The sequence below is a fragment of the Juglans regia genome, chromosome 13 (assembly GCF_001411555.2).
Source record: "Juglans regia cultivar Chandler chromosome 13, Walnut 2.0, whole genome shotgun sequence".
In the NCBI taxonomy this organism is placed as follows: domain Eukaryota; kingdom Viridiplantae; phylum Streptophyta; class Magnoliopsida; order Fagales; family Juglandaceae; genus Juglans; species Juglans regia.
This window is the reverse complement of record NC_049913.1, coordinates 30,534,392-30,554,694: the sequence shown is the minus strand read 5'-3', so window position 1 is coordinate 30,554,694 and position 20,303 is coordinate 30,534,392. Positions and strand designations below refer to the sequence as shown.

The following is a 20,303-nucleotide window of genomic DNA, read 5'->3' as shown; positions in this document are numbered from 1 at the left end:
ATAGAGAAAAAAAGGAAGTCCACGTACGGTGTGGGGTGTAGGAAGGGAATAGTAGCTGATGAGAAGAATATTTCTAAGATAAATATTGACAGATATCTTACCTTCTTTAGCTTGTACAAAATCAAGACTCACATTAATTTTAGGAATCAATCAAATTAGTCTACTTACCTTATGTATAACTTTCTATACTTAGTCTCTTGTACATCTATTTATTTGTAAAGTTGAATATAAATCAATATATAGTTTTGAGCAAATTACTTCTCCCTCTTTCTTTACATGGTATCAGCCTAATATAGATCCATCTACACACTGCCCATGGCCACCTTGTCCCTCCCCTTATCTCCTTCACCCCTCCGATTCACCAAGTTTAATCCTTCTCAATGGCCTTCTTACTAGAGACAACTACCCAAAATGGAAAAAAGCCATGAAAAGAGCTCTCAATGCCAAAAACACACTTAGTTTTGTTGATGGCACCCTCAAACCCCCTGATCCTACCACACCCGAATACACACAATGGAATCAAACGAAGGACATGGTTCTTACCTGGATCCTCAACTCCATCAACCCTTCCCTTACTAATTCCCTCGAATACCATGTCGACCCCCGTGATGTTTGGGTCGATCTCTCATCCCGTTTCTGTCATGGAAATAAGGCCCGTATCTACCAACTTCAACGTGCCCTTTCCTCCTTACAACAAACTACAAATTCAGTTCATGACTATTACAATCAAATCAAACAGCTTTGGGATGAACTTGGACAATCAATGTGTTTCAGTTCCTACTTGGTCTCAACGATTCCTTTCCCCCTCTCTGCACCCAAATATTGGCCATGGATCCCTTTCCACCCATAAGCAAAGTTTTATCTATTTTGTTTTAGGAAGAACAACAAAGGTTGCTCAACCTTCAACCCTCTTCATCGGAAACACTAGGCATGGTTGTCCAAACTGGTGGGCGTCCCAAACCACCCTTCAAATGCACGGCTTGTGGGAAGGAAGGCCATACTCGAGATAGGTGCTGGACTGTTGTGGGTTCCCCTTCTGGTCGTGACTCACGATCCAAGCCATGGACCTCCATTGCTTGCCAACCAGACCACCATCACCTTTTCGGCTTCCAGTCAGGTCCCTGTGTTGTCACCGGAGTTGTACCAAAAACTCCTCAATTTGCTCGAACCGTTACCCACTCCGATTGCCACTTCATCTGCAAATTTCGTTGGTAATCGCTTCTCCCCTCGTTCTGATTTCTCCTTCAATTGGTGCCTCCACTGGGTGGTGGACAGTGGCGCGAGCCACCATATTAGCCACCACCAAGAAGCCTTTGCTGAGCTTCAAACCCTAGCTTCCCCCCATTTCATGCGGCTACCCATGGGCTAAGATATCCTAGCCGAAGGGTTGGACACTTGTGTCCTTTCCCATTTCTCTTATTTTAACAAATGTCTATTTTGTCCCTTTTTTATCCTTCAATTTGTTATCTATTTCTCAAACTGCTCTTCATAACTCTTGTGTTATTACTTTTTCTTCTAATACTTGTTTATTTCAGGACCCACAATCGATGAAGCTGATTGGAGCGGGTGATTTATGCAATGGGCTTTACGTGTACCGTCCCGACCCCCCGTGGTTTTTGTTGCTCAATCCAGTGCTAATAAGTCATTATGGCATCAATGTCTAGGTCATCCCTCTAGTTTTACCATTTCCAATATTTTTTATTCTCCCAGTAATCTTTCTGATTGTGATATTTGTACTTACTCTAAGCACACAAGACTTCCTTTTTTCCAATCGTGCTAATAAAAATGTTTATCACTTTAATCGTATTTTTTGTGATATTTGGGGCATACTTCTTATTTATGTGGGGCTCATTATTTTCTTGCAATTGTTGATATTTTTCCCGCGGTATATCTTATGTGTTTTAAATTTGAAGCTTATACTTCTTCTTTTTGCTCTTGTCCAAAATCAATTTAACACCACCGTTAAAATCATTAAAACTTATAATGGATAAGAATTTCTTTCTCATCAATTTCAAACATACCTACGATCATGGCATTATTCATGAACGTACTTGTGTTGAAACTCTTCAACAAAATGGTATTGCAGAGCGTAAACACTGGTACCTTCTAAATGTTGCCCGTAGTCTTCATTCCCAAGAACACTTACCCCTCTCCTTTTGGGGTGATTGTGTTCTCACTGCAGCATATATTATCAATCGCACTCCTAGTCGCAATCTCCAAAATAAATCACTTTTTGAAATTCTTTTTGATAAAACAGCCAACTGCGATCACCTTTGTGTGTTTGGATGCCTCTCTTATGCACAAACTCTTCATGCTAATCGTGACAAATTTTCTCCTCGTACTACTAAATGTGTCTTTCTTGGCTAACGCAATACTCATAAAGCATACAAACTCTACAATATTGATACACAGTCTATTTTCTATTCTCGTGATGTCACATTTCATGAATAAAAATTTCATTTCCAAGATCTCCCAGACACTTCTGCCTCTCCTCCTTGCATCATTCATATTCCCGTTCCTGAACCTGTTGTACCTACTTCTCTACCTTTTGACTCTCCTGATTCTCCTCTCTCTTTACCCTCACCTACTTCTCTACCCCATGACTCTCCCATTCCTCGTCCTCGCCACACCATTACTCGACTTGCCTATCTCAATGACTACATATGCCCCACCTTACATACGGAGCCCACAACATCTTCACCTACTACATCGGTTTCATGTACTGCTCATCCTTTATTTGTTTTTCTCTCATATTTTTGTTTTCTCCCTCACATATTACTTATTTAAATGCTCTTACCTCCTGTAATGATCCCTTCTGCTATTCTAATGCCATCTGCCACTCCCATTGGTGCGAGGCCATGTCTGCTGAGATCTGTGCCCTAGAGGATAATCCCACCTGGACTCTTGAACCTTTTCCCCTTGGTAAGAAACCCATTGGATGTAAATGGATTTTCAAAACCAAACTAAAGGCCGACGGATCTATCGAGAGGTACGAAACTAAGCTAGTTGCTAAGGGTTACACTCAGGTTGAAAGCCTTGACTACCATAAGACCTTTGCTCCGATTGCCAAAATGACCATTGTCCGCTGCTTATTGGCACTCTCTGCTACTCAAAATTGGATTATTTATCAACTTGACATCAACAATGTTTTTTTGCATAGCGATCTTGATGAAAAAGTCTATGACCCCACCACCCGGATACTGCACTAAAGGGGAGACCTGTGTCTGTCGTATTCGAAAATCCCTATATGGTCTCAAGTAAGCCTCCTGCAACTGGTTTTTTAAATTAACTACTATGCTTCTTGATGCAAGTTTTTATCAATTTCAAGCAGATCATTCTTTATTCACTCTTAATACCCACACCAGCATCACTCTTGTTCTTGTTTATATTGATGACATCTTGGTTGCTGGCAATGACATTTCTCAGATTGAAGCTTTCAAGCAAATTCTCTCTACTCATTTTAAGACCAAAGATCTTGACTCTAAAATATTTTTTTGGACTTGAAGTTGCTCGCTCTCACAAAGGCATTTTCCTCAATCAGCACAAATATGCTCTCGACATACTTTCTTATAGTAGCCAACTTGGTGCTCGAACTGCCTCTTTTCCTATGAAACAACATTTGAAGCTAACAATCAAGATGTCACTCTCCTTCTCGATCCTTGCCTTTATTGTCGCCTAGTTGGTCGCCTCATCTATCTAACCATCACTTGAGCTGGCATTGTTTATGTAGTCAACATCCACAATCAGTTCATGCATGCTCCTCGTGTTCTTCACATGACTGCTGCTACTCGTGTTTTTCGTTACATCAAAGGGAGTCCCGGCCAAGGCATTTTTTTATCCTCTTCTAGCAATCTACAGGTTACAACTTATACTGATTCTAATTAGGCCAGCTGCCCCACCACACGTCGATCCACCACATGCTACTTCATTTAGTTAGGCACCAGTCCGATCTCATCGCGCACTAAGAAATAGACTACCGTTGCTCGATCTTCTGCTGAAGCTGAATATTGAACTATGACCGTTACTACTTGCGAACTCACATGGTTGAAGCAGCTTCTCACTGATCTTGGCATCTCTCATCCTGAGCCTTTCACCCTTCATTGCGACAATCAATCTATACTCTATATTGCACACAATCCCGTGTTTCATGAGCATACTAAACACATTGACATTGTTTGCCACATTATTGCGATAAAATTCGCTCGGACCTCCTCAAAGCTATTCATACTTCTTCAAAAGAGCAGGTCGCCGATATTTTCACCAAAACCTTAGGACAAGAACTTTTTCATTATTTCTCGCGCAAGTTGGGCATTACGAATCTCCATGCGCCAATTTGAAGGGAAGTATTGACAGATATCTTACCTTCTTTAACTTGCACAAAATCAAAACTCACCTTAATTTTAGGAATCAATCAAATTAGTCTACTTACCTTATGTATAACTCTTATGATGTCTAGTTTATTTTCGTAGATGAGATGATATGAGATGAATTGAGATAAAAGTTGAAAGTTGAATAAAATATTGTTAGAATATATTTTTTTTAATATTATTTTTATTTTTGAATTTGAAAAAGTTGAATTGTTTATTTTATTTTGTAGGAAAATTTAAAAAAATTATAATGATGAGATGAGTTGAGAAGTTTCCTGAAAACAAACTAGGCCGTCTCTTGTACATCTATTTATTTGTATTGTTGAATACAAACTAATATATAGTTTTGAGCAAATTACTTCTCCCTCGTATTTCTTAAATAGATGACATTATTTATCACCTTTCTAGTCATTATATATACTATAATCCTTTTTTTTTTTTTTTTATATATAACAAACATATAACTTCATTAATCAAAAGATGATTACAGACATAAATCAAACCACAAGGTTTGAGATAAAAAGTCCGGAATACAATCTCATCACATGTTGATACTCTCAACATCTCGCATACTGAGCAAGAGATTGTGCAGCCATATTGGCTTCCCTACAGACCTGAGTTTAAAAACAATCCCCAAAACAATATGAAAGCTATTTAATCTGAGAATAAACTGTTTTGTTGCAGCGCCTCGATGACTAGTGGGCAGTCACTTTCCACTTGAAGCTTGTGTATTCCCATTCCTGCACAGAATTGAAGGCCACGTAAACGAGCTAACAGCTCAATGTGCTCGGGTTCATTAACTGCCATTTCTGATGTGGTTGCAGCCAATAAAAATCTGCCCCTGCAATCCCGCAATATTGCACCAGTCTATGTTTTTCCAAGCTCTGAAAAAACTGCTCCATCAACGTTCAACTTCAAAATTTCTGGTTGCGGGGCCTTCCACTTATACGCTTGCACTTGCAACCGGGTTTGCTTAGGAACAATTTTAAAATTGTGTTTGGATGTTGAACTGAATTGAGTTGAGTTGAATTGAGATGAGATGATAAAATATTGTTAGAATATTATTTTTTAATATTATTATTATTTTAAAATTTAAAAAAATTAAATTATTTATTATATTTTGTGTTGAAATTTAAAAAAATTATAATAATAAGTTAAGATGAATTGAGATGAGTTTACTTACCAAAAGAAGCCAACTCTTAATTCCTCCGGTACCAAAACCATCCGGCCAAAACAAAAAAAATAGACAAACTATCACATTGCTTACCATAATCCTCTTTTAATGTTATATTAATTAAGTAAAAAATTGTTTGATATTTTTTATTTATTCACTAAAAATTAAATTATTCATCTTTCTTTTAAACATTAGAGAAATGATTTGTACAAATTTCAAATAGACAAGTTTCATACAAATCTTTGTAAAAAAATAGATCTCATATTAAAAAAGTATAAAAAAAATTATTATTTATTAGTGAAATCTATTTTTTAATAAAAAATTTATATGAAATTTGTCTACTTAAGATTTGTATATAATATTATTCTAAATATTATTAGACATAAAATGCGGATAAAGAGATAAGGATATTTCTTTAAAAAAGAAAGAGAAAAAGAAAAAAAAAAAGAAAAGAAAATAGAAGATTTGGAATTCCCCACGTCCAAACAAAGCGGAGTGTATTTTTACCGTTGGGTTGGCGCCATTTTCACCTCAACGTCCTCGAGGGTGCAAGTCAAAACTCCGTACTCTGCCGAGATACAGTTCTTTTTGCACCTTCGGTTCCAAAATCAGCCACGTCGACAGTAAGGAAGTAAATTACAGCTAAGAGAAGACGTGGAGAGAATTCAGAAGTCATGCACATTGTACTGAGCCGTAGACTATAAGCCCTTTTGACTTGTATAATATACCCAGTCTATTCAGCGAGACCGTGTGAGTGAGTGAGAGAGAGAGAGAGGTGTTGGGGAGGAAGAATTGACGAGGAAATGAGAGAAGATTATTTCCAACATAGATAACAATTTCCTCTCGCTTTCTCCTCAGACTAATCTTTAATGTTTATTGAAGAGAAGTTCTTCAAACCATCATTTTTCTCGGCAACCAAATAGATCTATTTCCCGGGAAAGTTTTGCTTCGTTTCCCCTGGAAAACCTGCCCAAACATAGGGACTAATTGACTTGTAAGTCAGGTCAATCTCTCTCTCTCTCTCTCTCTCTCTCTCTCTGTGATCACTTCAATATTGGATTGTTAGATTGTCAGAAGTCTATATGATATCTATCTGCTTTGTTGCTGATGAATATGCGGAAGCAAAGATAAATAATGAAGTATTATTATTTATGTTGTGTGATGTTTTTTTTTGCTAAACTATGAAAGTATTAGCTTAAGTACGCTCCAGTATACGCATTTGGATCTTTCAAAATTGAAATTATGGAATGTGAATCAATTTTATTTTTATTTTCCTATCTTTTCTCAGTTACTAAGCAGAACGTAACAAGAGAGAAAATTCTGGAAATTTTGTTGCTGCTGTTACTGGTTCCTAAAAGACATGCTCGGTTCTCGAGAAAGGGTAGGAAAAGAGAAGAAACTGAATTTCCATGACTTCATTTGTTTTCATTTTCTGGGACCTATTAATAATTAAATCTTTACTCAGTTTGCCTGTCTCAGTTCTGCGGAGGCATTTCGTTCGTGTCGAAGACGTGTATAATATAAGAGTAATGATACTTATAACATAAAGTGCGTAAATATTATATAATTGTTTTAAAAAAAAATGTAATATATTATTAAAAGATTAGTTTATTTTTTTCACATGGATACGTATTTACTTATTTAAAAAAAAAAAAAAATCTCACTCTATAATTATAAATATCATTTCTTTCTCCATAATCTGAGGTTGAAATCCAATATTTTGCGTTTTATGACCAAATGATTTTTTCTTTTTTCTTTTTCTACATAGAAATAAGAAAAGGAAAATGACAAAGGTATTTCGTAGCTGGCATGTGGTTAATGGAGATGAGGGAAATTGAATAAGAGTTTTTCTCTGAGTAATGAGATGGTGAAGGACATGATTAGTAGTACCTCTCTAGTTCCAGTATCTGAATTACTCTCTCAGACCGTCATTGCGACATTTGATACTGTACATGCAGCGAAGGAAGTCCTCATTCAGAAGGAGAATTTCCAGGAATTCTCAACTTACTTGGAGAAGATTAAATTTATCTTAAAGGAGTTGTTGGGGCTAAACTTAGACGATTCCAAGAGCTTAGAAAATGCTGTGGAGATTCTCAACCGAGAGATTAAAGTTGCTAAGCAGCTAACTCTTGAGTGCAGAACCAGAAGCAAGGTTTATCTCTTAATCAATTGCCGGAACGTTGTTAAGGTTTTAGAGGGCAGTACAAAAGAGATTGGTCGGGCATTAACCCTCATCCCTTTGGCCGCTTTGGATGTTTCATTGGGTTTAAAAGACCAGGTTAGCCAGCTGTCCAAGGATATGCTGAATGCAGAGTATCGAGCGGCTGCAATGGAGGAAGATATTTTGGCAAAGATCCAGTTAGGAATAGAAGAGAGGAATACTGATCGAGCTTATGCAAATAATTTGTTAGATCATATTTCTAAGGCTGTTGGGATATCCACTGAGCAGTCTGAATTGAAGAAAGAAATCGAAGAACTCAAAAGGGAAAGAGAAGATGCCACGATGAGCAATGGCTTGGCAGACGCTACGCAAATGGAACAGGTCATTGCATTGCTTGAAAAGGCTGATGCCACATGTCCTGAGGAAAAGGAGAAGGAATATTTCAGAAAGCGAAACTCTTTAGGGGGTAGGAAACCATTGGAACCGCTCCAGTCTTTTTATTGTCCCATCACTCTGGCTGTTATGGTTGACCCTGTGGAAACTTCCTCTTGTCGGACGTTTGAGAGGAGCGCCATAGAGAAGTGGTATGCTGAAGGGAACAACCTTTGTCCCTTGACCATGATTCCCGTGAACACTTCGGTTCTCAAACCCAACAAAACTCTTCGACAATCAATAGAAGAATGGAAGAACAGGAACACCATCATTACCGTTGCCACTATCAAACCCATCCTCCAGGCAGGCGAAGAGCAAGAAATGCTCCAATCCTTATGCAAACTGCAAGATATTTGCATAGAAAAAGAGTTGCACCGGGATTGGGTAACAATGGAGGAATACATTCCAGTTCTAATTGGACTTCTCAACGCAAAAAATCGTGAGATAAGAATGAAAGCTCTGTTCATCTTATTTATGCTTGCAAAAGACAGTGAAGATAATAAGGTACCTTCAAGCTCCTGTTTCTTTTATGATTAGTGGGACTAGAGATACTAGTACTTTCTTCATGCTATAGTACTTTGTCTGTTTATGAGATAGACATGCGTGGATTTGGTTTTGTATGGATTCATTCAGTAGACTTTAGATTTCTGTACATTGCTTTTTCACTATAGGAGGTAAGCTGACCTCCTTATTTTTCAGTTGGGATAAGAAGGAAACTTTCCAGGTTAATTCATTCATATATATATATATTTTTTCAGGAAAGAATTGCTAAAGTGGATAAGGCACTTGAATCCATTGTTCGCTCACTTGCGCGCCAAATCGGTGAAAGTAAGTTAGCATTGCAGTTGTTACTGGAACTGTCTAGAAGTATTATCGTACGGGATTCTATTGGAACAGTTCAGGGCTACGTACTTCTCCTGGTGGCCATTTTAGGCAGTGACGACATTGAAGCTGCCAAAGATGCCGAAGAACTTCTGGAGAATCTGTCCGTCCTTGATCAGAATGTTATATTAATGGCAAAAGCAAGTCATTTTAAACCATTGATACGGCTTCTTTCTTCAGGTATGCTGGGAACGGTCAGATATTTAGATGCTTTCACTTGTTTGATTTCAAACTTGACCAGCATTGATTTCTTTGGAGTTGATGCAATTATTTTCTTAAAAAGCGTGAGATTTCATATGCAAGTTTATTGTTTAACATTGAGTATTCCTGATAATACTTTGACTTCACGGAACCACACCACTCAGTTGAACATTTCTTGAACTTTGAACTTATTGTGAATTGCCTCAAATTCTTGTAAATCTATATGGAAAAGTATAGAAGTAAGGAGGAACATAGTTTCTGTAAGAGTGGGAAATTCTACATCAGTAAGATGATTGGAACAAATAATGATTAAACTATTTTTATTGATATCGGGAGTAAGGGCTTGGTGGCTTTAAGCCGGATTCAAATTCCAGGACATCTGTTCTTTTAAGGACTTCAGACTAATTTGGAGACTTCCAAACAAGTTGGACTTCTTCCTGCTGAAGGCGACCTTCTCGTGTGAGGAGCTGCAGAGTTAGATAGTTTTTAGGCTAAAAGATGCTTCATATGGAGTGAGGCTTTAGGAGCTAGGGTTTAAGTTTCTTCAACCAACATTGTATTCCATATTTTATCAGTAGAATTTCTTTCTGATCACTTCCATCTGTGAATGCAGGCCTTTGTGCCAAAAATGTAAGATTGATTTTTTTCCTCTCTTTCTACTTATTTTCTCATAACAAGGTATGGAATCTTTGTTTGGATTTGAGACTGTTATGTTTTTTTAGGTTGCTTGATCAAGTAGTTGGATGTTTGTATTGCTTTAACCAGATCTGTTTGGTTATCCAAGTTTGCTTCTATTAGGATTTTGCATTAGTGCGTAATAATATGCTAAAAAAGTCTGATGTAACGAAAAAAGAACTAGGAAAAATGATTTTAATCTTTGATGTTTGAAGACGCGTACTCTGCTTGCACAATAGGAACTTGCCAAAGCTGTGGAGTGGTAAAGAAAAGTCGCTGATGATAGTTTTGGAATACGATTAGGGATTTTTAGAGGAAGCATGTTGATGGATTTTGTGTTGTTTGGCTTGGACTTCAAATGAAGGTGTGGAGTTGTAAATTATCTCATATTTCAATAAATTTATCATTACAAGTACAGAAGGAAGGAAGTGTATTGTTGCTATACAGGTTTAGATTCGCTACAATTTGTTGTCCAAAAAATATTTTACAATTTGGAGAGATATAGATATAATATGTGGATTCCACTGTATTTAATGCTTTGGTCTACACTCTTCATGAATAATATTTAATAATGTGGAGTCTATGTATTGTTTATATCACCTCCCTAATTGTAGAAAGTATTTGGGATAAAAAAAATTGTAGTAACTATATAAGGGTGGTAATCTCACATCAATAAAATAAAATGATGAATTGTATTTCAAGCCCTCCAAATAATTTGTTAGTGTTGAGTGTTTTGGTAGTTTCACCCCAAGTTTGGGCATTTGGTCCATTGGAGACTTTGAGCCTATTCATAGACTCTGAGACAAGCGAGGCTTTAGTCCTTTCGTATTGGTAGTAACTTAATAGCTTTTAGAGCTAAAGATGCCCACAATGGAGTGAGATTTTTGGGACAAGGATTGAGTGTTTCCCCATGCCATTATACTCCATCTTTTACCCTGAAAATTCTACTTGATCATGTAAATATTATGTTTCATGTCATTGGATTTAATTGCCTATAAATAAACCTCTCCGTACACTTATCTTTTTCTCTCCATTCACTACATCCCATTTCGTAAACTCACATCACCGATGGTGGTTGTGGGCACTTGACGGTGGGTTTTCTAGAGTATCACTGGAAGGAAAATGCCTCCCACGAGATGTCTACCTATTGAATCAAAGGTGTTTGAGGTGAGAAGAGATGGGCGTGATGTGCTTATTACTGAGAAAGGTTGGAAAGTTGTGAAAACTTGAGGTTGGGGTTAGACACTACCCGATGGGTTTCAAGAGCGCTGGAGGAATGTTTGAAGATTGGGAGCAAGGGGTATTACACTGCCCATCGGGAAGGGGACATAAGTTTAATCGCACAATGTTGCTCCAACTCCCGTGGTATTTACATGGGTCTGGTGGAGTATGGTGGGGGAGGTCGCCGTAGTTTCATCTTCACCCCTAGGAAAGGGATGGAATGGGGTGGAGGAAGCTTGCGCCGACGTTGAAGGATGTTGGCAGAGAAGGTGGTTAGGGGAGATTTTTACCACCAACAATGGCGGTAGCCACCTCGTCGTCTCAGTCGTACAAGGAGGTCTTAGAGATACCTCAAGACATGCGACAATCAGCTACGGCAGACCTGCAAAGGTCAGACGGCGCATCCTTTTCGGTAGCTGTTCAGAGACGTGAGGGAGATGGTAGGGGGGTTGCTGGGCATAAAGAGGAAAGAATTATGAAGGAGTTGCTTGTAATGCAGAGATTGTTGGATGAGATGTCTGATAAAGTGAAGAGATTAATACGGTGCATTGAGGATAAAGATGAGATGGGTTTGGGCTTGGGCCTGGGCTGCGATCTGGTTTGAGACCAAATGAAGAAAGGGCTGGGATTGCTGGAGCCATTGGGTTTGGGTCATTTTTGTGGGCCTAAAGGGAAGGCCCAAGCCTCGGTTCAGTCTAGCCCAGGTGATGGGCTTCAGCCCACGGGGAGGCCCAAGTCCATACAACATAATGGCCAACGGTATGGCCCATTCTGGAGGAAAAAGGCGTCCTCACCGAAGGTAGCAAAAACATCGACGGAAGCCCCGCTGCCGGCTACAGTACTATTGGAGTTTGGAGGCGTGAATTCAAGCATTTCTATCGCATCTTTAGTCCCTTCCTTGGTACCTGCACAGACCAGATCGACGGTGGCTGCCGGTGCATCTCTGACGACAACCTCGTTGAGAAAAGAGGAGCTGTCTGTGAGAAAAGGCAAGGTTGCTGTCAATCCCGATTTTTCAGTTGTCTTGGCTAATTCTAATGATATTGTTTCGGCGCTGATACTCGAGCCGATGGCTCTAACCATGGCACAGAAAGTTACGACAGATACTATAGAAGCTTCTGGAGGGTTATAGGTGGTGTCTCAGGTGCCGTCAATCAAAGAAGGGGAAATCGTGGAGATTCTGTAGGAAAGAAAGATTTTTTGGTTTCCGCGGGTAATGAGACAAGTCTGGTGGATGAGGGCACTAGTTTGTTGAAGCATTTTTTGAATTGTGAGGGAAGTATACAGTGGGAGGTGGATGCAGATCTTCATGTAGAATCTGAGAATGAGTTGTTTGGCATGGAAGAGAAAGAGAGGTTAGACTCTGATCCACAGATAGATGTAGTTGCAGTAGATAATGATGAGGAGGAGATGGGTAGTCCGTCACCTTTACAAATGCTCCCCCCTCAAATTGCGTCTGAAGAAATTTCAGGCTGGGTGTTAAAAAAAGTGGAGGAGATTCAAGATTGGGTGAGACTATCTTGTGATGGTTATGAAGAACAATTTATGGCCCTCCTAGTAGCCATTTAAGCTGGTCGTTCCACGACCATGAAGTTAGCTGGTAGAAAAGAGAGAGAGTTGAAACGATTGCAATGCTCTATCAATTATGATAATAATGAGGGAACTTTGGGGAGGGACAGATTAAAAGGGAGGGATTTTACTTCTGTTAATAAAGCCTAAAATACTATCTTAGAATGTAAGGAGGATCAATGACGTCAATAAACGTCTTTGCATTAGATCTCTCATCCATAGTGGAAGATTGATGTCCTTTGTCTCCAAGAAACCAAACTAGATTTTGTTGACAAGAGTATAATTTGTAGTTTGTGGAGAGGTTCATTTGTAGGTTGGACATATTTAGCTTCTTCGGGTTCTTCTAGTGGAGTTTTAGTAGTGTGGGATAGTAGGGTTGTCGAGAGGGTAGAAGATTGTATTGGTGTTTTTTCTGTGGCCCGTGTTTTAAGAAATTTGGAAGATGGGTGGACATGGGCATTGGCAAGTGTATATGGACCCAATAGGGATCGGGATAGAAACTTGTTGTGTGTGGGATGAAGTGTCAGGATTTTATTCTTTGTGGGATATGCCTTGGTGCATTTGTGGAGATTTTAATATAATTTGTTTTCCAAGTGAGAGGGAGGGTTTATCTTCCATGACTACAACTATGGAGGATTTTTCTCAGCTGATTTTTGACTTGGAACTGCTGGATTTGCCACTGGTGGGGGGTGAATATACGTGGTCTAATTCTAGAGGTGGCTCAAGACTGGACAGATTCTTAGTCTCATCTTCATGGGAGGCTCACTATCCGAAGTTATGCCAAAAAAGATTGTCAAGGGTATGTTCTGACCACTTTCCCATTTTACTTGATTGTGGGGGTATTCATGAGGGTAAACGATATTTTAAGTTCGAGAATATGTGGCTTGAAGTGGAGAGTTTTGTTGATAAGTTAAGAAGCTGGTGGCTTTCTTATCATTTTGAGGGGATTCCTAGTTTTGTTTTGGCAAGTAAACTTAAAACTTTGAAAGCTGATTTGAAGAAATGGAATAAGGAAGTTTTTGGGAATGTAGAGCAGCAGAAAAAAATCCCTTTGGGATGAGCTTCAATCCTTGGAGGCTGAAGGGGAAAGTGAGGTGACTTCGTCTAGGAAAAAAGATGTGATGGCAGAAATTGAGAGGGTTCTTTTGAGGGAAGAAATATCATGGAGGCAAAAATCGAGAGTTCTATGGCTTAAAGAGGGGGATAAGTGTACTAGCTTTTTCCATAAAATTGCTAATTCTCACAGGCGTAACAATGCCATTGAATTGTTAAAAACTGAGAATAATTTGCTATCTACACCTGATGAGATTCAAGAGCATGTTGTGCAGTTTTATAGTTCTCACCTAAGTGAGATGGAAGCTTGGAGACCCAAAATTGATGACTTGAACTTCGAAGCTTTGGATGCCTTTTCAGCAAATTGGCTTGAGAGGCCTTTTGAAGAGCTTGAGGTGTATGGGGTGGTTTGTGGGATGAGGAGAGACAAAGCTCCTGATTTGGATGGGTTTTCTATGGCTTTTTTCTAAGATTGTTGGGAGATTGTGCGAGAGGAGGTGATGAAGGTACTTCATGAATTTTATGAGTTTCAAAAGTTTGAGAAGTCGTTGAATGTCACTTTTATTGCCTTAATCCCAAAGAGAGTGGGTGCTTCGGAGTAGAAGGATTTCCGTCCTATTAGTTTGGTGAGTGGTGTTTATAAGATTATTTTGAAGGTTTTAGCAAATCGAATGAACAAATTGATGGAGAAGATCATTTCTAAAGCTCAAAATGCTTTTGTTAGAAGTCGACAAATTTTGGATTCTGTGCTGATTGCAAATGAGTGTCTAGATAGCCGTATGCCGGAAGGTGTTCCGGGGGTTCTTTGTAAGCTGGACATGGAAAATGTGTACGATCATGTAAACTGGGATTTTCTTTTATACATGCTTAGAAGATGCAGTTTTGGTGATAAGTGGTGTGGCTGGATAAGACATGGTATCTCAACTGTTCAGTTTTCTGTTTTAGTTAATGGGCAGCCTTGTGGTTATTTTCAGAGTTCAAGAGGCTTGAGGCAGGGGGATCCATTATCTTCTTTTTTATTTGTTCTTGTTATGGAGGCTTTGAGCCGTATGGTGGAAGCAGTGGTAGGAGGAGGTTTTATTTCAGGTTTTTCGGTGGGATTTAATTCTAATGGCTTCATTTCCATATCACACTTACTTTTTGCTGATGATACTCTTATTTTTTGTGATGCTATTGGGGAACATATTCAAGCATTAGGGGCTGTCCTGTTATGTTTTCAAGCCATTTCTGGACTAAAATGCGAACTTAAGTAAATCGGAGCTGGTCCCGGTGGGAAATGTTCATTATGAATCTTCATAATATTCATAACTTGGCAGAATTACTGGGGTGTAAGGTTGCTAATCTGCCCATGATATATTTGGGACTACCGTTGGGGGTGTCATTCAAGGCTAAGCATATTTGGGATGGGGTGGTTGAGAAGATAGAGAAGAGGTTGGCGGCGTGGAAAAGAGTTTATTTATCTAAAGGGGGTAGAATCACCATTATAAAGAGTACCCTTTCTAATATCCCAATGTATTTCCTTTCTTTATTCCCTTTACTAGTCGGAATGGCTAACCGTATTGAAAAGTTGTATAGAGCTTTTTTGTGGGGTGGTTTGGGAGAGGAGTCTAAGACTCCCTTAGTGAGCTGGAAAAAAGTTTGTCGCCCGATTGTTGATAGAGGATTGGGGGTTCACAGCTTGTGTAGTTTTAATAAGGCGTTGGGGAAGTGGTTATGGAGAGATATCATGGGGAAGAGGAAGCATTGTGGAGGGGGGTGATCGCTCGGAAAGATGGAAGTGATTGGGGGGGTTGGTGCACCAAGGAGTGTAGGGGTTCTTATGGAGTGAGTTTATGGAAGTTTATTAGGAAAGGGTGGGATTATTTCTTGAAACAAGTCAACTTTGTGGTTGGTGATGGTTCAAAAGTTAGATTCTGGTTTGATGTTTGGTGTAGAGAAATTGAATTGTTTAGAGCCTATCTGGTTGTTTTCAGATTGGTTTTTAATCAGCAGGCTTCAATTTCAGAGATGATGAGCTATTCTAATGGAGAGGTGCTTTGGGATGTTAGTTTTTCCAGACCTGTTCAGGATTGGGAAATTGAGGAGGCTACTGATTTTTTTGGATTGTTGTATTCAGTGGATACTAGAAGACAAGGCAGGGATCAATTGTGCTGGAGACATACAGCTTCTAACAAGTTTACAGTTAGATCATTTTATAAGTTGTTGATCAATCAGCAACACATTTGTTTTCCTTGGAAGAGTATTTGGAAGGCTCATGTTCCGTCAAAGGTGGCTTTCTTTGTATGGACAGTTGCTATAGGGAACACAATGTAGATGAACTCTGGAAATTTTTTATAAGTTCTTTACTTGGTTTTCTGCTATTGTACTCAATGGAGGGGCTGTCAATGAGCTTTTGTCGTTGCTTTTTTAGTTTTAGAATGTAACTAGGTGTTTCTTTTGTATACTTCCTGTGTACATGGGCTTCGCCTATTACTATTTTGATGAATATAATTTTTACTTCTAAAAAAAAAAGAACTTTCTTTTACATGTCATCATCTGAAAACCTTTTCTTCAATTACTATATGACTGACTTGGTTAAGCAAGAAGGCAAATAGAAGAGAGAATAGTTTTTAAGTTAGTTTCATTTAGCTTTCCTTTTAAGCCAGTAGAAAACATTATGCATATGTAAACAAAGGGCTATAACGAGAGATCAGGAGAAGAGACATAAATTAAACTGTGGGCTGAAGAAAGTGATGGTGGGAAAATCATGTCCAAAGTTGGAGCTTCCTATTTGTTTGGGCAAAATTTCATCAAGTGGAGCTAATTAATCCAAAGTTGAAGATAAAAACAGCACCATGACCTGGAGAGTATCGTGAGGCAATCACAATATGTTCATGTGGTAATAAATCAAGTTTGAACTTTGAGTTTAGCATATGCAAATATCTGTATGACGTTAAATATCTGTCCATTAAAGTTGTGGCAGTGGGCCTAACTTGTATATTTTAACCAGGAAAGGCTTAAACTTGTTGCTGCTAACTTAAGATTTGTAATGGCTACTGCCTTGATGCAGGACCAGAAAATGTTAGAATGATCATGGCCGAAACTTTGTCAGAAATTGAATTGACTGATCACAACAAATTGTCCATATTTGAAGATGGGGCGTTGAGTCCACTTCTTCAATTGCTCTCAAATGGTGACTTACAGATGAAGAAAGTGGCTGTTAAAGCACTTCTCCACCTCTCAAACTTACCACAAAATGGCCTCCGAATGATCAGAGAAGGTGCAGTTGGGCCATTATTTGAACTTCTGTATTGTCACAGTCTATCTTCAGCCACTTTGCGCGAGCAGGTAGCTGCCACAATTATGCATTTGGCAATATCAACCACTCTCCAAGAAGCTGATCAAGAGCAGGTTTTCTTGTTGGAATCTGAAGAAGATATTTTTAAGCTTTTTTCACTTATTTCCTTAACAGGTCCAGACATACAAAAAAGCATTCTCATAACATTTCACGCAATGTGCCAATCTCCTTCTCGCTTTGATATCAGGATGAAGTTGAGACAGGTAAGCATCCTCGAAACTCCTAGGATCATACAGCAAACCAAAAGGCATCATATATATATATATATACACACATATATACCAACATATATATATATAGACACTACTTATTTATTTCTTGTGCCTTCCCATTTGTATAGTGGTCCCTACTAGAAGTTGAGAAATGTTCACTCTTTTTCATCCCAAATGAAAACAACTCTTATCCTTTTTAATTCGGTTCAAACTGTGAAATCACCACTTATCTTAAAATCTTCTGATTGGAAGAGGTAGATTTAGTAATTTGTATTATATTCTTAACACAACCTCTCATGTGTGGGCTAGACTCCCTCTCAATAGGTGGGCCTAACAAGACCTCTGCTCTGAGCCATGTGAAATCACAATTTATCCTAAAAGCTTCAGCTGATGGAAATATGTAGATTTAATTATTTGTATATATTCTTAACATTTCTAATTGAAACTAATTTATCAGAAGCAATCACTAATAAGAATGCTACATGATTCCCAGCTCTCTGCTGTCCAAGTATTGGTTCAATTATGTGAGGTCAATAACCATACTGTACGGACAAATGCTGTGAAGCTATTCCATTGCTTGGCAGAGGATGGTGACGACAGAACCTTTTTGGAGCATGTGGGTCAGAGATGCATTGAGACATTGCTGAGGATCATTGAAACTTCTAATGATGCAGAGGAGATTGCTGCTGCAATGGGTATTATCACCAACCTTCCTAAGGAGACACGGCTCAATCAATGGCTTGTAGATGCTGGAGCAATTCAAACAATTTTTACATGTCTCACTGATGGAACAAAAAATACCTTTCACAATAGGCAAGTAATAGAGAATGCTGTTGGAGCTCTTTGTCGTTTCACCATCTCAACAAATCAGGAATGGCAGAAGAGAGTAGCCGAAACTGGCATTATCCCTGTGCTGGTGCAGTTGCTGGTTTCTGGAACTGCCTCAACAAGACAAAATGCAGCCATTTCACTTAAGCAGTTTTCTGAAAGTTCCTCTAGCTTGAGCAGGCCAATGAAAAAGCATGGGATCTTCCACTGTTGCTTGGCCACTCCTGACACTGGCTGCCCTGTACACTTGGGCATCTGCACAGTAGACTCTTCATTTTGCATTTTAGAGGCAAATGCTTTGGAACCTCTCATAAGGATGCTTGGGGAGTCCAATCCTGGGTCCTGTGAAGCTTCTTTAGATGCAATCTTGACACTGATAGATAGTGAAAGACAGGGCGGCAGTGAAGTGCTAGCTGAAGCAAATGCCATTCTGCCAATTATAAAATTACTCAGTTCATCTTCTGACAGACTGCAGGAGAAAACGCTTATTGCTTTAGAAAGAATTTTTCAGTTGGAACAGCTAAAGAAAAAATATGGAAATTCAGCACAGATGCCATTGGTGGAGATTGCTCAGAAGAAAAATAGCCATATGAAATCTCTGGCTGCCAAGGTACTTGCTCAGTTGAATGAGCTTGGTAAACAGTCTTCTTATTTTGGTTGATGACATTTTGACTTTCAATTATACGCAAATGAAGGAGCAATATTATGTTCATAGGTCATTATTCATTAGCACATAGTAATCAAGCTACTGAACATTCATATAGGAATGAATTCGTGAATCTGAATCAGATCAATTTTCCAAAAGACAGGAAAACTCTGCACGTTGTATATAATGTAGTCTGCTAAATAAAATCTGAATCTAGTTTTATGTATCCTTGTTGTAATTTTCCATATTCATACTAAAATTTACAAAACTGATAATGGCTCTTCATCCACATCGGATGTTGCTTTAGAGGTCAAGATTCTATTATTCATTCTTGTGGATTTAAAATGCCTGGTATGATACCACATTCCTTGAACTTCTTATCAGTCAGTCTCTCTATTAATATCACCTGAAGTGGGTTTCTTCTACAAGCTATTTCGAAAGCTTTTCAGGGCTCGAGGGTTGTGGCATTTCAGCTTGTGAGTTGGTAATGTTTGTGACTGTGGTTTATCAGGGCTTGTATCATTGCATTTCATATGTTTGAAGTAGATTTTCGTTGATATTACTGTGGATGTAGACGTAAGAATTGGACGAAAAGTTAAGTACTGGAATGTTTTAATTATGAGAGAGTTGTGTTGTTTATATGGATGCAACATATCTGATTCTTTATGTGGTATGCTTCTACTGGTCCTTAATTCCCATGAACTGTGACAAAGCTTCCATTGCTATAACAAATTGCTCTCAAAGTATGGTGTCAGCATGACACATACATACATACATACATACATGCATATATATTTATATATATATATGAGAGCTTCCTCTGTGGGAAGAGGGCCAATTGCATAATTCTATTACCAGGGGCAGTGGTGAGTGGGGGCAACTACCCCACTGAGATTTGCATAAAAAATTGATGGGTATGTCGTATTTGTAAGGAGTTCTGAAAACTTTTCAATAATTTTTTTTATGGGTAAATAAAAATTTTTTGAGAATAAGAATACGCTAAAGCCCGATAGACAGGCAAGAGAGTCACCCATGCATGTTTTTTCGGTGTTGAAAACTTTTCCATATCGAACTCTTTAAGGTTCCATGTTAAATGAAACAAATAAGATATAAAAGGAAACTAAACTCAAAGATGAACAACTTTTAAGAGTTATTACGAGAAAATACTTGCAAAGGGTCTAATAGTGCCATACAAAATGACTCAAAAAATTACTTGAGAGAGCTCTTTTTGGATTCTCTTTAAGAACGGGAATGAGACGTGATGAAATGAAAAGAAGTGTGCCTTGCACTCCTTTAAAATTCTGGAGGGTGAAGTATGGGCTTGAATGACCCTTGAGGGATGGTGCTTAGGTCACAAAAAGGCAAGAATAGTGGAGGGGCAGTGGGCGGTTGTTGCTGCCTTCTAGAAGGGATGTGATGAGGTGGCTTTTTCTCCTCACATCAAGCATGAATTTGGGGTGTCATCGGCAGTGGATGGTCAGCCATGGGTGGGTGGAAACTTCTTCTAGAAGTTTTGCTAAGGTGGCCAAAATTCGTGGGTCTTAA

General features: G+C 38.7%; 1 protein-coding gene across 3 annotated transcripts; it reads left to right on the top strand.

The window, feature by feature from the left end:
* The first annotated feature begins 6,305 nt into the window (after positions 1 to 6,305).
* Positions 6,306 to 18,984, top strand: LOC108989591 (U-box domain-containing protein 44-like). Of its 3 annotated transcripts, none has more exons than XM_035684440.1 (5): positions 6,306 to 6,535; positions 7,500 to 8,638; positions 8,893 to 9,196; positions 16,785 to 17,275; positions 17,778 to 18,984. In XM_035684440.1, exons 2-5 carry the CDS (start codon positions 7,841 to 7,843, stop codon positions 18,771 to 18,773), a joined length of 2,589 nt encoding a protein of 862 aa, XP_035540333.1. In that variant the 5' UTR covers positions 6,306 to 6,535; positions 7,500 to 7,840; the 3' UTR covers positions 18,774 to 18,984. The 3 variants fall into 3 exon arrangements, with proteins under 3 accessions (XP_035540333.1, XP_018818793.2, XP_018818794.2); XM_018963248.2 differs by having other exon boundaries at positions 7,310 to 8,638; XM_018963249.2 differs by having other exon boundaries at positions 6,306 to 6,544; positions 7,310 to 8,638.
* Positions 18,985 to 20,303: the final 1,319 nt, after the last annotated feature.